This window comes from Triticum urartu, chromosome 5A, assembly GCF_056163025.1.
Source record: "Triticum urartu cultivar PI428250 chromosome 5A, HENAU_Tu73, whole genome shotgun sequence".
In the NCBI taxonomy this organism is placed as follows: domain Eukaryota; kingdom Viridiplantae; phylum Streptophyta; class Magnoliopsida; order Poales; family Poaceae; genus Triticum; species Triticum urartu.
This window is the reverse complement of record NC_141877.1, coordinates 408364528-408377386: the sequence shown is the minus strand read 5'-3', so window position 1 is coordinate 408377386 and position 12859 is coordinate 408364528. Positions and strand designations below refer to the sequence as shown.

Below are 12859 nucleotides of genomic sequence, written 5' to 3'. Positions count from 1 at the left end.
GGCTGCAGCCCGAGTAGTAAAAATAGAGCCACAATAGTAACACTAGCAACCAGGCATCAAGGGAATTTCCTATTCGCCGCTCTCTGTGGCAAGAAGTCGCAGGTTCGCACACGCGGTCGATTCGATAGGTCGTATTGGACCGGCCTGTTTAAGCGCTTTCAGCGTTCCCGGTTTTGGGAACACGTTCCCAGACGTTTTTTTACGGTTTTGGGAACCTTCTAGAAGGTTCCTGAACCGGATTTCTTCCTTTTCTGTTTATCTTTTTGTTTTTTTTTCTGTTTCTTTTTTCCATTTCTCTCCTTGTTTCCTTTTTCTGTTTATTTTCTTTACCTATTTCCTTTTTGTTTCTTTTTTCTCTGATTTTCTTTTCATTTCATTTTCATGTTTCTTTCTAAGATTTCTTTTTCTTTTTCAAAAAATGTTCGCATTTTACAAATTTTGTTTATTTTTACGAAAAATGTTCCTGTTTTCAAATGTTGTTCATAGCTTGCAAAATTTGTTCGCTTTGTTTCAAAAAATGTTCATAATTTCATGAAATGTTTCATTTTCAAATATTTCTTCAAAAATTCAAAAAATGTTCTTGCTTTAAAAATTTTGTTCAGAATTTCATAATTTGTTCGCAACTTGAAAAAAGTTTCATGTTTTTCAAAAACATTTTCTGTAGTTCCAAATTTTTTGTTCGCATAGGTAAAAACTGTTCTTGTCTATAAAAATGTTCAGAAATTCAAAATATGTACGCACTTTTTCAACATATAGACCATTTTTTTACATTTTTGAACAAATTTCAGGTTTGAGAACATTGTTTTGGAATGTTTCAAAAATCACTCATGTTTCAAAATTTGTTTTCAATTTTCAAAAATTGATCCTTTTTCAAATTTTATTTGGTAATTTTTTCTTTGAAAAAAAGCACATCTTTAAAAAATTGTTCATCATTCTAAAAAAATGTTCCCGTTTTCAAAAAACATCACAAATCAAAAAATGTGCCTGTTCTCAGAATTTGTTCACAAATTAAAAAATGCTCCTCTTTTTTAAAAGTGTTCACAAAATCAAAAAATGTTCGCATTTTGTCAAAACTTGTTCATGATTGTGAATTTTTGTTCGGCATTTAACAAAATGTTCAAATATTTTCAGGATTTGTTCACAAATTCAAAATATGTTCCTGTTTTTAGTTTTTTTCAACAATTCAAAATATTGTTCACATTTTCAAAAAACATGTCTGTTTTAATCAAAACTGATCGTAATTTTAAAATATGTTCCTGTTTTTCAATATTTGTCCACAACTTCAAATTTGTTCCTTTTTTAAAATTTGATTACATATTCAAAAATTGCTAAAAAATAAAACTCATGTGTTTTCGTAAAAAATGTTCTTACATTTAAAAATATATTCAGAAATTACTATTAAAGATCGAAAATTGGAAAAATAACCGGATCTGGTGATGTGACTAGTTCTATAGTATTCGCATTGCCATATCACCTCAAGCAGCAATCAGGATAGTGGTTAGGTACCTCGCTATACAAGTGCGCGGTCGTGAGATTGATTCCTTCTTAGCCCCGACTGATTTCCGCAGTAAGCGGCACATAGGTGCTCCCGTCATCAAGCCTGGTAAGGTATCTCAAAAAACAGTAACAATAGCACGTCTCACCTCAAGGATGCCCTAAATGGGCGCCCATGATCACGCAGGTACACATGCACCAGTAACTTTTGGCCTCTTTATTTTTTACTTTTGAAAATATTATAAATAAATGTATTACAAAAAATAATTTACTTACTTCTTTAAAAAACGTCACGAATTTTTAACAGTGTAAAAAAAGGTGTAATTTATAAATGATGTTGGTAGCATTCCAAAAAAATCATGACATTAAGAAATGTGCATGTGTTCCAAAATAATGTACGCGACATTTTAGAAAAATGGTATAGAACGTAAAACAAATATTGATGTAATTAAAAATGTTTTGTACTATTAAAATAGTATGTTACACTTTAAAAATATGTTTCTGAAGTTTTTAAAAGTATTTATACAATGCAAAAAATGTTCATGTATTTAAAACTACGTTTGTGAAAATTAGAAGTGTTTGTACAATGTAAAAAATCTCCTCATAGCTTATAAAGTGTTTTGTATCATTCAATAAAAGGTTTCAACGTGTATTTGTGAAAACAATTAACATGTATTAAAAAAGAATTCAAAAACATGTATTTAAAACAATCAGGCATTTAAAAATTGTTAAACGTTTGTAAAAATACTTTAGATGTATAACAAAATTTTACAATCTGTACGATGAAACAGACATCAAAATGTTAGTCATTTATTTAGAAAATGTTAAACGTGTATAAAAACATTTTTCTAATTTATAAAAAAAATGTATAATGTGTATGAAAATTTTAGACATGTGTTAAGGAAATGAAAAAACAAAGAAAACCGAAGAGACTGACAAAAAAATCAAGAAACACGAAGAAAAATAGTAAAAAAAGGGAAATAAAGTAAAACCATTAGAAATAGAAATACAAAGAAAACTGATGCAAACAATGATTGATAAAAAAAAGCCATTGAAAAAAACTCGCGTCTGCAGCTACAGTGCTAGACCGGCCCGGTAGCACCGCGCCAGAGGCGAGCCGGAGCTCTGCCTCGCATTAGGCGATAAACAGCTCTTGGCATGCATAGCGGGCCGCACACAGCCCGCTCCAACACCCAACGGGACGGACGCTGCGACCTGCGAGAGGAGAAATGCCAGACAAGACTGCGGCTAGAGACCGGGCGCCGATCGCCGGCTGGATTCCCGCAGATGAAGGTTGTCTCTCCTGCGACCGCGAGGAAATAAGCTGGGAATGTGTTTCCCGATTGCCGCCGACGACGACGACGATGCCCCTCCGTAGTTGGTACGCTCCTCAAGACTCAGCTTCGAACGAATGCCAGCGGGAAACACTCGGCGGCAGATCAGAGTCACACTGCTCGCGACCAGTTCTCTTCCCGTCGTTAACCCTGTGTAACTACGACCTGGTAAGCTCAGCTCAGTTCTCTTCCGGTCGTTAACCCTGTGTAACTACGACCTGGTAATACTAGATGCTCTGCCGCTCCGTATTCTCCGTTGCCCAAATATTCAGCTTCAGCAGCATGCAGCAGAGGCTCTGAATCAGTCATCGTAATTCTGCGCCAGTCCAAGCTGCAGCAAGCCAGCAAAGGTAACCATTAGTGGAACTTGCAAGCCCCAAGAGAAGCACAGGCCAAGGCAGGCGCGGCGTGGCCGCCACCACTGCCTCAATATCAACGTCGCGGCAACGCGCCAAGGGCGCCACGCCCACCTGCGAAACCAAGGCGCGGCCAGCGGGAACATCGCCTCCAAAGCTTCTGGACGCAGGACAAAACACCTCGCGTTTGGCGGCCTGGGATGCGTCCACCGGCGCATCGCGTACTCAGAAATTTTCTTGTTTGCGGGCATCATATAAGGAATCAAGCGGGGCGAAGGGGAAGCCGCAAGCCCACCGCAGCAAAGATGCAGCAGCCGCAGCAGCAGCACAGGACGGCCATGCGGAGGGACGGCGAGAGGGACCACCGGAGGGCGGCGGCGGACGAGACGGCGCATCGGAGGGCGGCCGAGGCGCCTCCACGCCGCACGGAGAGGGCGGCCGAGGTGCTGCCCGCCGCCCACAGGACCGAGAGGGCGGGCGAGACGGCGGCCACCGCCCGGAGAGCGGCGGAGATGCCCGCCCGCCGGACGGAGAGGAAGAAGAGCCTGGAGAGCCTCCTGGACGCCGCGGACGTGCGGGGGAAGCGCGGCGGCCCCGTGCCGGCCGTCGGCGAGAAGATCACCACCTTCCCCGGCCAGGGGCTCGAGTTCAAGAACCTCTCCTACAGCGTCATCAAGAAGCAGAAGAAGGACGGGGTCAAGATCAAGAAGGAGGTGTACCTGCTCAACGACATTTCCGGGCAAGCGCTCCGCGGCCAGGTCACCGCCATCCTCGGCCCCAGCGGCGCCGGCAAGTCCACTTTCCTCGACGCCATTGCCGGGAGGATCGCCAAGGGGAGCCTCGAAGGGTCTGTCAGCATCGACGGACGACCCGTAAGATTTTTTAACACTCGACTCGATGGTTATGTTGCATTTTCATTACAAGAAGAGACAAAAAGAACAAACGGTGGAGTTTCTTATGCTCTGAACTGAAACTTGATCAGGTCACCACGAGCTACATGAAGCAGATTTCCTCTTACGTGATGCAAGACGATCAGCTGTTTCCCATGCTTACGGTGCTGGAGACGCTCACGTTTGCAGCTGAGGTCAGGCTCCCGCCATCCCTCTCAAGGGCTGAGAAGCTCAAGAGGGTGTGGGAACTCATTGAGCAGCTTGGTCTGCAGGTAACCCCTAATTCTCCCTACTCAAGCATCCCTAAATGAGTCAACCAATAATAATGGTTCAATTTATGCACTGCTTTGCCACATTCTGAACCTTAAATTGATCACATAAGCATCTCTAGCGACAATACTAGTTCAGAACTCTCATGTTTCCTAATTTATTGTTTGACTAGCAAGGAGTGCGTGCGTTGCTACGAACCACAATAAAATTTGTTCAATTATGGCTCAAAGTTTGTTAAGTAATTCCAAAATCATGTTAGATTGTAATCCTGCGCAAATATGCGATGCAACTGTCCAATAGTAGCTACGAATCGCAACCGAACTTCAGAAGCTTAGTGGGCACAGTAATAATCCAATAATATCTGGTCCACCGGAACTACATGAAAAATAGTTCCTGAGAAAATTATTCAGATTTTTGACAAGCATACCCTTGCCGAATGACAGACAACCGCTCACACATACATTGGGGATGAAGGGGTGCGAGGGGTCTCTGGCGGGGAACGCCGCAGAGTGTCGATCGGCACAGACATCATCCATAAGCCATCTCTCTTGTTTCTCGACGAACCAACCTCCGGCCTCGACTCCACTAGTGCACACAGTGTGGTGGAGAAAGTGAAGGATATCGCAAGAGGAGGAAGCATTGTGCTCATGACTATCCATCAACCATCTTTCAGGATCCAGATGCTTCTCGACAGAATTGTCATCCTTGCAAGGTAGTATTCCATTTTTATTCAATCTGGTGCTCTCAGGCCTGTTAATAACTTCCCATTGTGGCTGTTAATGGTTACATTGCATTCCAGTCGTATTGCACTATGCTATATACTCTTCTAACTGGTTCAATTATTTCATCCAGAGGACGACTGATCTATCTAGGCAACCCAACCACACTTCCCACATACCTTGCTGGATTCGGCCGGCCAGTACCTGAGGGAGAGAACAGCATGGAGTATCTACTGGATGTCATCAAGGAGTACGATGAATCGACACTGGGACTTGAGCCTTTGGTTGCATACCAGAGGGATGGCAGCAAACCCACTGAAGCTGCAAAGACTCCGGTGCCGAGAACACCGAGGACACCATACCAGAAGTCAGTCCAGTTCAGGCAAATGCAACTCAAAAGCAACCAGTTTTCACTTGCAAGCGCAACGCCTCATGCTAACCCCTTCTCAAACTTTGAGTCCTACAATATTGATGACGAGGAGGGTGATTTCGACAATTCTCTTGAGAGAAAAATACAGACACCGATGCATCCTGCAAACTCGGGCTACCACCCAAGATTAGCTTCACAGTTCTACAAAGATTTCTCAGTCTGGGTTTACAATGGTGTCGCAGGGACGCCGCAGCGCAGGCCAACTTGGACTCCAGCTCGAACACCGGCAAGGACCCCAATGTCAAGCTACCAGCGAAGCCGTGTGAATACGCCGCACAGGTCAATTCCTCCGTCTCCCCAAGAACCAGTGTTCAAGCCAGAAGAGCCAGACTATGAGGAGCAGGGGCTTGACATTGAGCCACTAGATGCACCAGAGGACGGGCCCAAGTTCGCCAATCCTTGGCTCAGGGAGGTGGCTGTACTTTCATGGCGTACCGCACTGAATGTCGTGCGCACACCGGAGTTGTTCCTCTCTCGTGAGATTGTGCTCACCGTCATGGCGCTCATCCTCTCGACGCTGTTCCATCGCCTCAGCGGTTCCGATTTCCTGACCATCAACCGCATCCTCAACTTCTACATCTTTGCAGTCTGCCTCGTCTTCTTCTCCTCGAATGATGCAGTGCCAACATTCATCCAGGAACGCTTCATCTTCATCCGCGAGAGGTCACACAATGCATACCGTGCTTCGACCTACGTGATCTCCTCCCTCATTGTCTACCTTCCCTTCTTCGCCATCCAGGGCTTCACCTTTGCGGTGATCACAAAGTTCATGCTCCACCTGAATAGCAGCTTGCTCTACTTCTGGATCGTCCTCTTTGCGTCGCTCATCACAACAAATGCCTATGTGATGCTGGTGAGCGCGCTTGTTCCGAGCTACATCACTGGCTACGCCGTCGTGATTGCAACGACGGCGCTCTTCTTCCTCACCTGCGGGTTCTTCCTGAAGCGGAACAAGATCCCGATTTACTGGAGATGGCTTCACTACATCTCCGCAATCAAGTACCCGTTTGAGGCGTTGCTCGTCAACGAGTTCAAAGGCGGCCATTGCTACACCGGCACAAAAAATCAGCTGTCACCAGGACCTCTGGGAGAAATCAAGTTGAGTGGCCTCCATGATCAACTGAACCCAAACATCACAACATGTCCCCTGATAGGCCAGGATGTGCTCACCTCCATGGACATCACAATGGACAGCATCTGGGTTGATGTTGCAATCCTCCTTGCCTGGGGTGTGCTCTATCGGCTCTTCTTCTATGTGGTCCTCAGATTCTACTCCAAGAATGAGAGGAAGTAAATAGCTCTCCAGCAAAGGCATACCAAATATGTATCCCATATCTCTTTGTGTGCATTTGTGATCTTTCTCATTCTCTTTTGGCAGAATGCATTTGTTATCTCCTTTCAGCACATTGCTACCAGCTTTAATCGATGTAATGGAAAGTTTGCCTTCAAAAGCATCAAGCGAAAGCCAACATCATTCTTTCTTATTTTGACTAGTTCAGGTAGATGTGCCCCAGAGGCTGCACCGTGCAGCATTTTGTTGTAGGTCGCCATGCAATCATGCAGGAAGTCATACTGTGATGTGCTCTTACATATAAGAACCATAGAATATGTAACTGGCACACATTTTACAATGAATAACTTACAAAACAAAGGTGTGGAATATTGTTATCAAATGTTGTATTTATTTCTCCGTTAGGTTTACAAAAGCTACTGCATCAATTATCAATGGACACGGACAAGCAAACTATGATGGCATCAACAGCAAATCAGATTCACACAAGTAGTCTACAATATGAGAAATACTTTTCAGAGATCGAATGAGGAATGTTGAAGCTATTAGATTTTGTGAATTAAAAACACATAACAACATAGGTAGAACAAGGTACAGACTCACAGTACTACTAACAAGAAATATAGTTCATTTTAGACAGAAAGCTAAAAGAATCCTGCAAAAGCAACTTTAGTTTTGTAGGTAAACTTTCAACATGTAGATTGCTAGAGTAACTTTCCATGGAACATCAAAATACATACTCTCTCGGGTGTATGTGCATGCACCACGACCACTACTAAAGCACATAAATTAATACTATATGAAAATACAGAGACAGCCAGAATTTCCACACATGTAGGTCAATTTTTATTCATAACCACTCATTTATTGAGTTGAGTCCATATGAGTACAACATAGGAGTAACATGATACAGCTCACTGTTTACGAGAGCCATGCTCCGCAATTTTTCTCTCAAGGCCGGTCTTGTCAGCCCCGACAACCTTATCAATCTCTTTGCCATTTATCACACAGGAGAATGTTGGAACACTTGAGACATTCCAGCGATGGGCAATATTGCCTTGTTGATCAATGTCCAGCTTAAGGAATACGACATTTCGGTGCTGTTCAGATAAGCTTTTGTAAACAGGGCCCATAAAACGACATGGTCCACACCATGTTGCAGTAAAATACAGAATCACAAGCTTCGACAGTTTTGACGCGGCTGTAAATATTTCTTCCAGTTGATTAGATGAGTGGATAGTGATCACATCACCTGATAGAACATCACAAAATAATATGTGCGTCAGACATATTAAATCCAGCATCAGCAACAATATATCACTTCACTTTGAAGAGGAAATGTTATCAGAACACAGAAAGCAAGCAAAAAATATTGTGTGTACTTCCTTCGAATGTTTGTATATACTCCCTCCGTTCTTAAATATAAGTCTTTTTAGAGATTTCAATAAGAACTACGTACGGATGTATATAGACATATTTTAGAGTGTAGATTCACTCATTTTGCTTCGTATGTAGTCCATATTTGAATCTATAAAAAGACTTATATTTAGGAACGGAGGGAGTATAAGTCTGTATGGAGATAATCTAACAAATTATATACGAAACTTACCAGGCTTTAGAATAGCAGAAGCAGCAGACACCTGTGTAACACAATGTATATGAAAACATTAGTATACAGAAGTTGCTTGAGGTATCAAGACAGTCACAACAATACCAAACATGGTTTGAGTATTTGTAAAGACCTTCCTACTAATTACTCCCTCCGTTTCTAAATATAAGCCTATTTAGAGATTTCAATATGGACTATATACGGATGTATATAGACATATTTTAGAGTGTAGATTCACTCATTATGCTCCGTATGTGGTCCATATTGGAATGTCTAAAAAGACTTATATTTAGGAACAGAGGGAGTAAACGAGTTTCAGTCTTAATGATAACACTCGGAAACACAAAGGATTTGTAGAGACCTTCCTACTTCTATCAACCATTCGGAAAGATGATTACCTCCTCAGCATGCCTACGCTGTCTTTCCAAGTCAGCTTTTTTCATGTCCCTCTCTTTACGCAGGCGTTCATACTTTTTCTTGTGCTCCTCAATTTTGTGTACATTGGGTTCAACCTGTACATGGGAATGCATGTCTGAGACACAGCTTTACTTCAAGCGGAAATGATCAGTGTCCTCCCTACTCTCCTTTTTTTCCATGGTAGGCTATGTTAACAGGAGTGCGGCGATTTGGAGCTCAGGGAATGCATTGAAACGTGAGGCTTTTGCGTTTTCTCGAGAGAAAAAAAAGGCTCCATGATCCCAGAAATTAAAAAAAATCAAAAATCATATCAAAAGTTTTGAAAAAATCCTAAAATAATTCCACATGTATGTATATATATATATATATATAGAGAGAGAGAGAGAGAGAGAGATGTAATATGCAGTGTAAAATTCCATTAATAACTACTTTTGTGAGCTACATAAAAAAATGTGGATTTGTAAAAGAAACAGAGTATGTGATGTTTGCTATCTTCAACAAATTTTAACACCTCAATATTTATTTTCGAATTTCTCGAAAGTCCAGGATCACTAAGCCCGGGGTCCAAAGGGCATTTTGGATGTTAATGGTTAATATCTTACCTTCTTAAGCTCTGAGCTGATCTCTTCATCAAAATCCAATTTTGCTGCCAAGTGTAGGTCATGAGCAGCATCTTCCCACTTCCCAAGCATAGCTTTTGCCATCCCTCGTGATTTATATCCTTTAGCAGAATCTGGATTTATCTGAGCAAGTACACATTACACAGGAACTTGATTGTGAGCATATCTATGGACAGCAATGGGATTTATTATCCATGAGGCATCCAAACCTGTAATGCTGCCTCCGCATCAAGAATCGCTGCATTTGGTTTCTTCATCTTCACAAAAACACCAGCTGCATAAAGTGCATCAAAGATAAGAGCGCCATACAAAGTCAAGATCAAATTGAAGGATTACATATAGTAACTCTTGATACCCCTGGCTGCATAGAGGATAGCTGAAGTGGGGTTCAGCAAGATGGCCTCCGTCAGGTGCTCGACTGCTTCGTCCAGTTTACCTAATACACAAATCCACATTTATTCAAATATTCAAATAGGAGGAGAACTTTCAGTATCTAGTTTCACCAAACTACAAAAGCTCACATCCATTCTCTTATATTGCATATGCAAAGATTAATTGCCTCACATCCCTGTGACAATAATTAAACCTTACCTTCTGAAAGCGCATCAACACCCTTCTTTTTGTAGAGCTGTGCCTTGTCGCGCATTTCTTCAGAGACTTCAACCGATGGATCTCCCATCTGTAACAGATAAGGGAAAAGCACAACATCAATTTTCCACACCACCAGCACAGAACATATGGTTGATGGTTCTATCAAAAACAAACGACTTTTCACCCAAATCCTGACCTTCTGCAGAGGATCATCGTCTGGCTCAACAACTTCCCCTTCCAATTCAATGTCCGACTCCATGATTTCATCCTCGAAGCTGTTCTCTCCCACCTTCGCCATGCCTTCTGATGCCTTCTGCAAAAAACAAAATTCACTAAAGTTCAACTAATCTGTAAAGTTTTTGTTTGAATAACTTGCACAAAACCAACTACTAGGACTAACTGCATCCAACATAAAGAACCAATAAAGATAATCTTGCACATCAATGACGCCCAAATCATCAACAATATGGTGTCAGCGGTACACAATGAAGATACCAAGAAAGATTACCGGAAACCTAGCTCCAAGGCTGAGAACAGGACCAAGAAGCATGTCAAGCACAACAGAACCAATAAACTTCATCGGAAAAAAAGGGAGAGGGGGACCGGGGGTACTAAAGGCTTTGTCGAAGTCCATAACAAAATGGTTTCTTCGATACTTCCTCTCACTTTGGTGGCAACAGGATAAGCAAAGAATCCGAGCGAGCGAGATCACTTGATGAGGTTTCCACAAAGAAGAAGAGGGAGGGATGGTGGAGGAGACTAGGTTTGGAGAGGCAACGAGCGATGAGAAACTGCAGCTGGGCCACCACCGCATCGTCCAGACCATCGTCCCATGGAGATGTAGATTAGATGTATCTTTTGTGCTCATTATTTTTATCTGCCAGATCGGCCATGGGTATTTATGTAGGGATTGTCTTGTGCATAAGTCTTATTCAGAGAAACTGTATACTTCCATATACTCCCTCCGTTCCTAAATATAAGTCTGTTTAGAGATTCCACTACAAACTACATACGGATGTATATGGACATATTTTAGAGTGTAGATTCACTCATTTTGCTCCGCATGTAGTACATAGTGGAATCTCTAAAAAGACTAATATTTAGAAACGGAGGGAGTAATATTTTGTGAAATACTTCCATCATAAAACCATGTCGAAATCGATTCTCGCAATACATGTGTAGATGATGTGCAAAATTTGCATGATCACCCAAATACCATAGGCTGCGATATTTTCCACGCATAAGAGGGGTGACGTTGACAACGTGGGAGATTGTTACAATTCAATTTGAGCTGAGAGGATTTCCGCGTATAATTAGGTTTGCATATTTGTACATGATTATGCTTTTAACATCGATGACAGAATTACCAACCACGGAGTTTGTAGCTTTGGTGCAAGTGATAGTTTATAGTTGCGTTTATATGAACAGTGGTTGCTTCTCATGCAAGAGGAGCTTGGAACTGAATTGGGCAACAGAACCATGACAGAATTTCAGGAAGGGCAGCGCGCAACTCACTCAACCATGGGAGAATCAATACTCTATAAACTAAAATCGCCGCACCGAATCCACAACCAGGAGAACCTAGTACCCAGATTTTTGCAATCTACCAGATGCTACAGCCACAGGCAGAATGAACTACTTCATCGGCCCGCAATAAACGCTAGAGAATTTTACCAGCGCACGTTCGCAACGAAATTCAGATACGACGCACATGTTATGAAGCTGAATCAGCAACGGGGGTGCCCAAATCTGAGCACGGCCAAATCAAACATCACGAAGGCTCGCAACTAGGTCGGAGCACATGTATATACTGCTCAAAATTGCACACCGTGGATGGGGAAATTCTAGGGTAAGTACCAGCGCAGATCGAGGAGGAGGCAAGGCGCTGACCTTGTCTTGACGAGGAGCCGATGCCGCCGCACGGAGCAGGTCCTCGCGGTCGAGAGGGCCGGTGTTCCTCGTTGGAGCCCTGACGGCCGCCGTGTCCTAGCTTGGACTTGGTAGAACGACCGAGGTAGACTCGCCCTAGCCGCCGGCCGTTCTTAGTCGGAGCTGTCGGGTCTGTCTCGCGGTCACGGCCGTTCGGTGCAACAACCGTGCAAGTTCTTTACTCGCCAACACTAGTTGTGGGCCTTTCCTTTTTTTTAGGTTAATTTGTGGGCCCTTTAGTAGCAAGTGCTAGTTGTGGCCCGTTTAGACAGAACCCATGCATCCACGGTTGGCCCGAAGCCCGTGCCTGAAAAGTTAAATAAGAAGGGTGAGTTTTTCTCAAAAAAGAAGGGTGAGTTTTTCTCAAAAGAAAAAATAAGGGTGAGTAAAAATTGTACGCCCTCCGTTCCTAAATATTTGTCTTTCTAAAAATTTCAACAAGTGACTACATATGAAGAAAAATGAGTGAATCTACACTCTAAAATAAGTCTATATACATCCGTATGTGGTAGTCCAACTATCTAGGAACAAAGGGAGTATTTATCTTTTTAGAGATTTCAACAAATGAATACATACAGAGCAAAATGAGTAAATCTAAACTCTAAAATATGTTTATATACATCCATATGTATTAGTCCATTTGAAATCTCTAAAAAGACAAATATTTAGGAACGGAGAGAGTACATTGCAACATGAAAACATTGACAATGTGCAGAGGAATTTGCCGAGATTTGTCTAAAAAGGCTCCAAACATGAAATTCAACATATACAATCAACGAAACTACAAACTAATCACTCGAATGAAATCAAATTGTCGACCTGCATCTTTTTCGTGTACAGCTTATCTCGAATCGAAGCACCGCTGTGTAGATTAAAAGGGACTAAGCGAAGAAGTAAGAGGTTGATGAG

General features: G+C 42.3%; 2 protein-coding genes across 4 annotated transcripts; one reads left to right on the top strand and one right to left on the bottom strand.

The window, feature by feature from the left end:
- The first annotated feature begins 2824 nt into the window (after window positions 1-2824).
- LOC125509297 (ABC transporter G family member STR) lies at window positions 2825-7463 on the top strand. Its single transcript, XM_048674237.2, has 4 exons — window positions 2825-4056; window positions 4167-4346; window positions 4788-5056; window positions 5197-7463. Exons 1-4 carry the CDS (start codon window positions 3385-3387, stop codon window positions 6785-6787), a joined length of 2712 nt encoding a protein of 903 aa, XP_048530194.1. The 5' UTR covers window positions 2825-3384; the 3' UTR covers window positions 6788-7463.
- A 144-nt stretch (window positions 7464-7607) lies between these two features.
- TDX (tetraticopeptide domain-containing thioredoxin) lies at window positions 7608-12131 on the bottom strand. Of its 3 annotated transcripts, none has more exons than XM_048674241.2 (9): window positions 11879-12131; window positions 10218-10334; window positions 10022-10109; window positions 9786-9866; window positions 9640-9704; window positions 9413-9553; window positions 8792-8905; window positions 8394-8424; window positions 7608-8036 (listed from the first exon to the last, which is right to left on the bottom strand). In XM_048674241.2, the coding sequence occupies exons 2-9, from the start codon at window positions 10317-10319 to the stop codon at window positions 7699-7701; spliced, it is 960 nt and encodes a 319-aa protein (XP_048530198.1). In that variant the 5' UTR covers window positions 10320-10334; window positions 11879-12131; the 3' UTR covers window positions 7608-7698. The 3 variants fall into 3 exon arrangements, with proteins under 3 accessions (XP_048530198.1, XP_048530196.1, XP_048530195.1); XM_048674239.2 differs by having other exon boundaries at window positions 10218-10331; window positions 11912-12131; XM_048674238.2 differs by having other exon boundaries at window positions 11912-12130.
- Window positions 12132-12859: the final 728 nt, after the last annotated feature.

What these genes read in the sequence shown, in the direction of transcription:
- LOC125509297 (XM_048674237.2), top strand. Translation starts at nt 3,385, where the DNA reads ATGCGTCCACCGGCGCATCGCGTACTCAGAAATTTTCTTGTTTGCGGG. An exon ending in TCAGCATCGACGGACGACCC is followed by an intron (nt 4,057 to 4,166) that starts GTAAGATTTTTT and finishes AAACTTGATCAG; the next exon opens with GTCACCACGAGCTACATGAA. An exon ending in AGAATTGTCATCCTTGCAAG is followed by an intron (nt 5,057 to 5,196) that starts GTAGTATTCCAT and finishes TATTTCATCCAG; the next exon opens with AGGACGACTGATCTATCTAG.
- TDX (XM_048674241.2), bottom strand. Translation starts at nt 10,319, where the DNA reads ATGGCGAAGGTGGGAGAGAACAGCTTCGAGGATGAAATCATGGAGTCG. An exon ending in AGCGTAGGCATGCTGAGGAG is followed by an intron (nt 8,425 to 8,791) that starts GTAATCATCTTT and finishes TGTGTTACACAG; the next exon opens with GTGTCTGCTGCTTCTGCTAT. An exon ending in TTCTGCTATTCTAAAGCCTG is followed by an intron (nt 8,037 to 8,393) that starts GTAAGTTTCGTA and finishes ATGTTCTATCAG; the next exon opens with GTGATGTGATCACTATCCAC.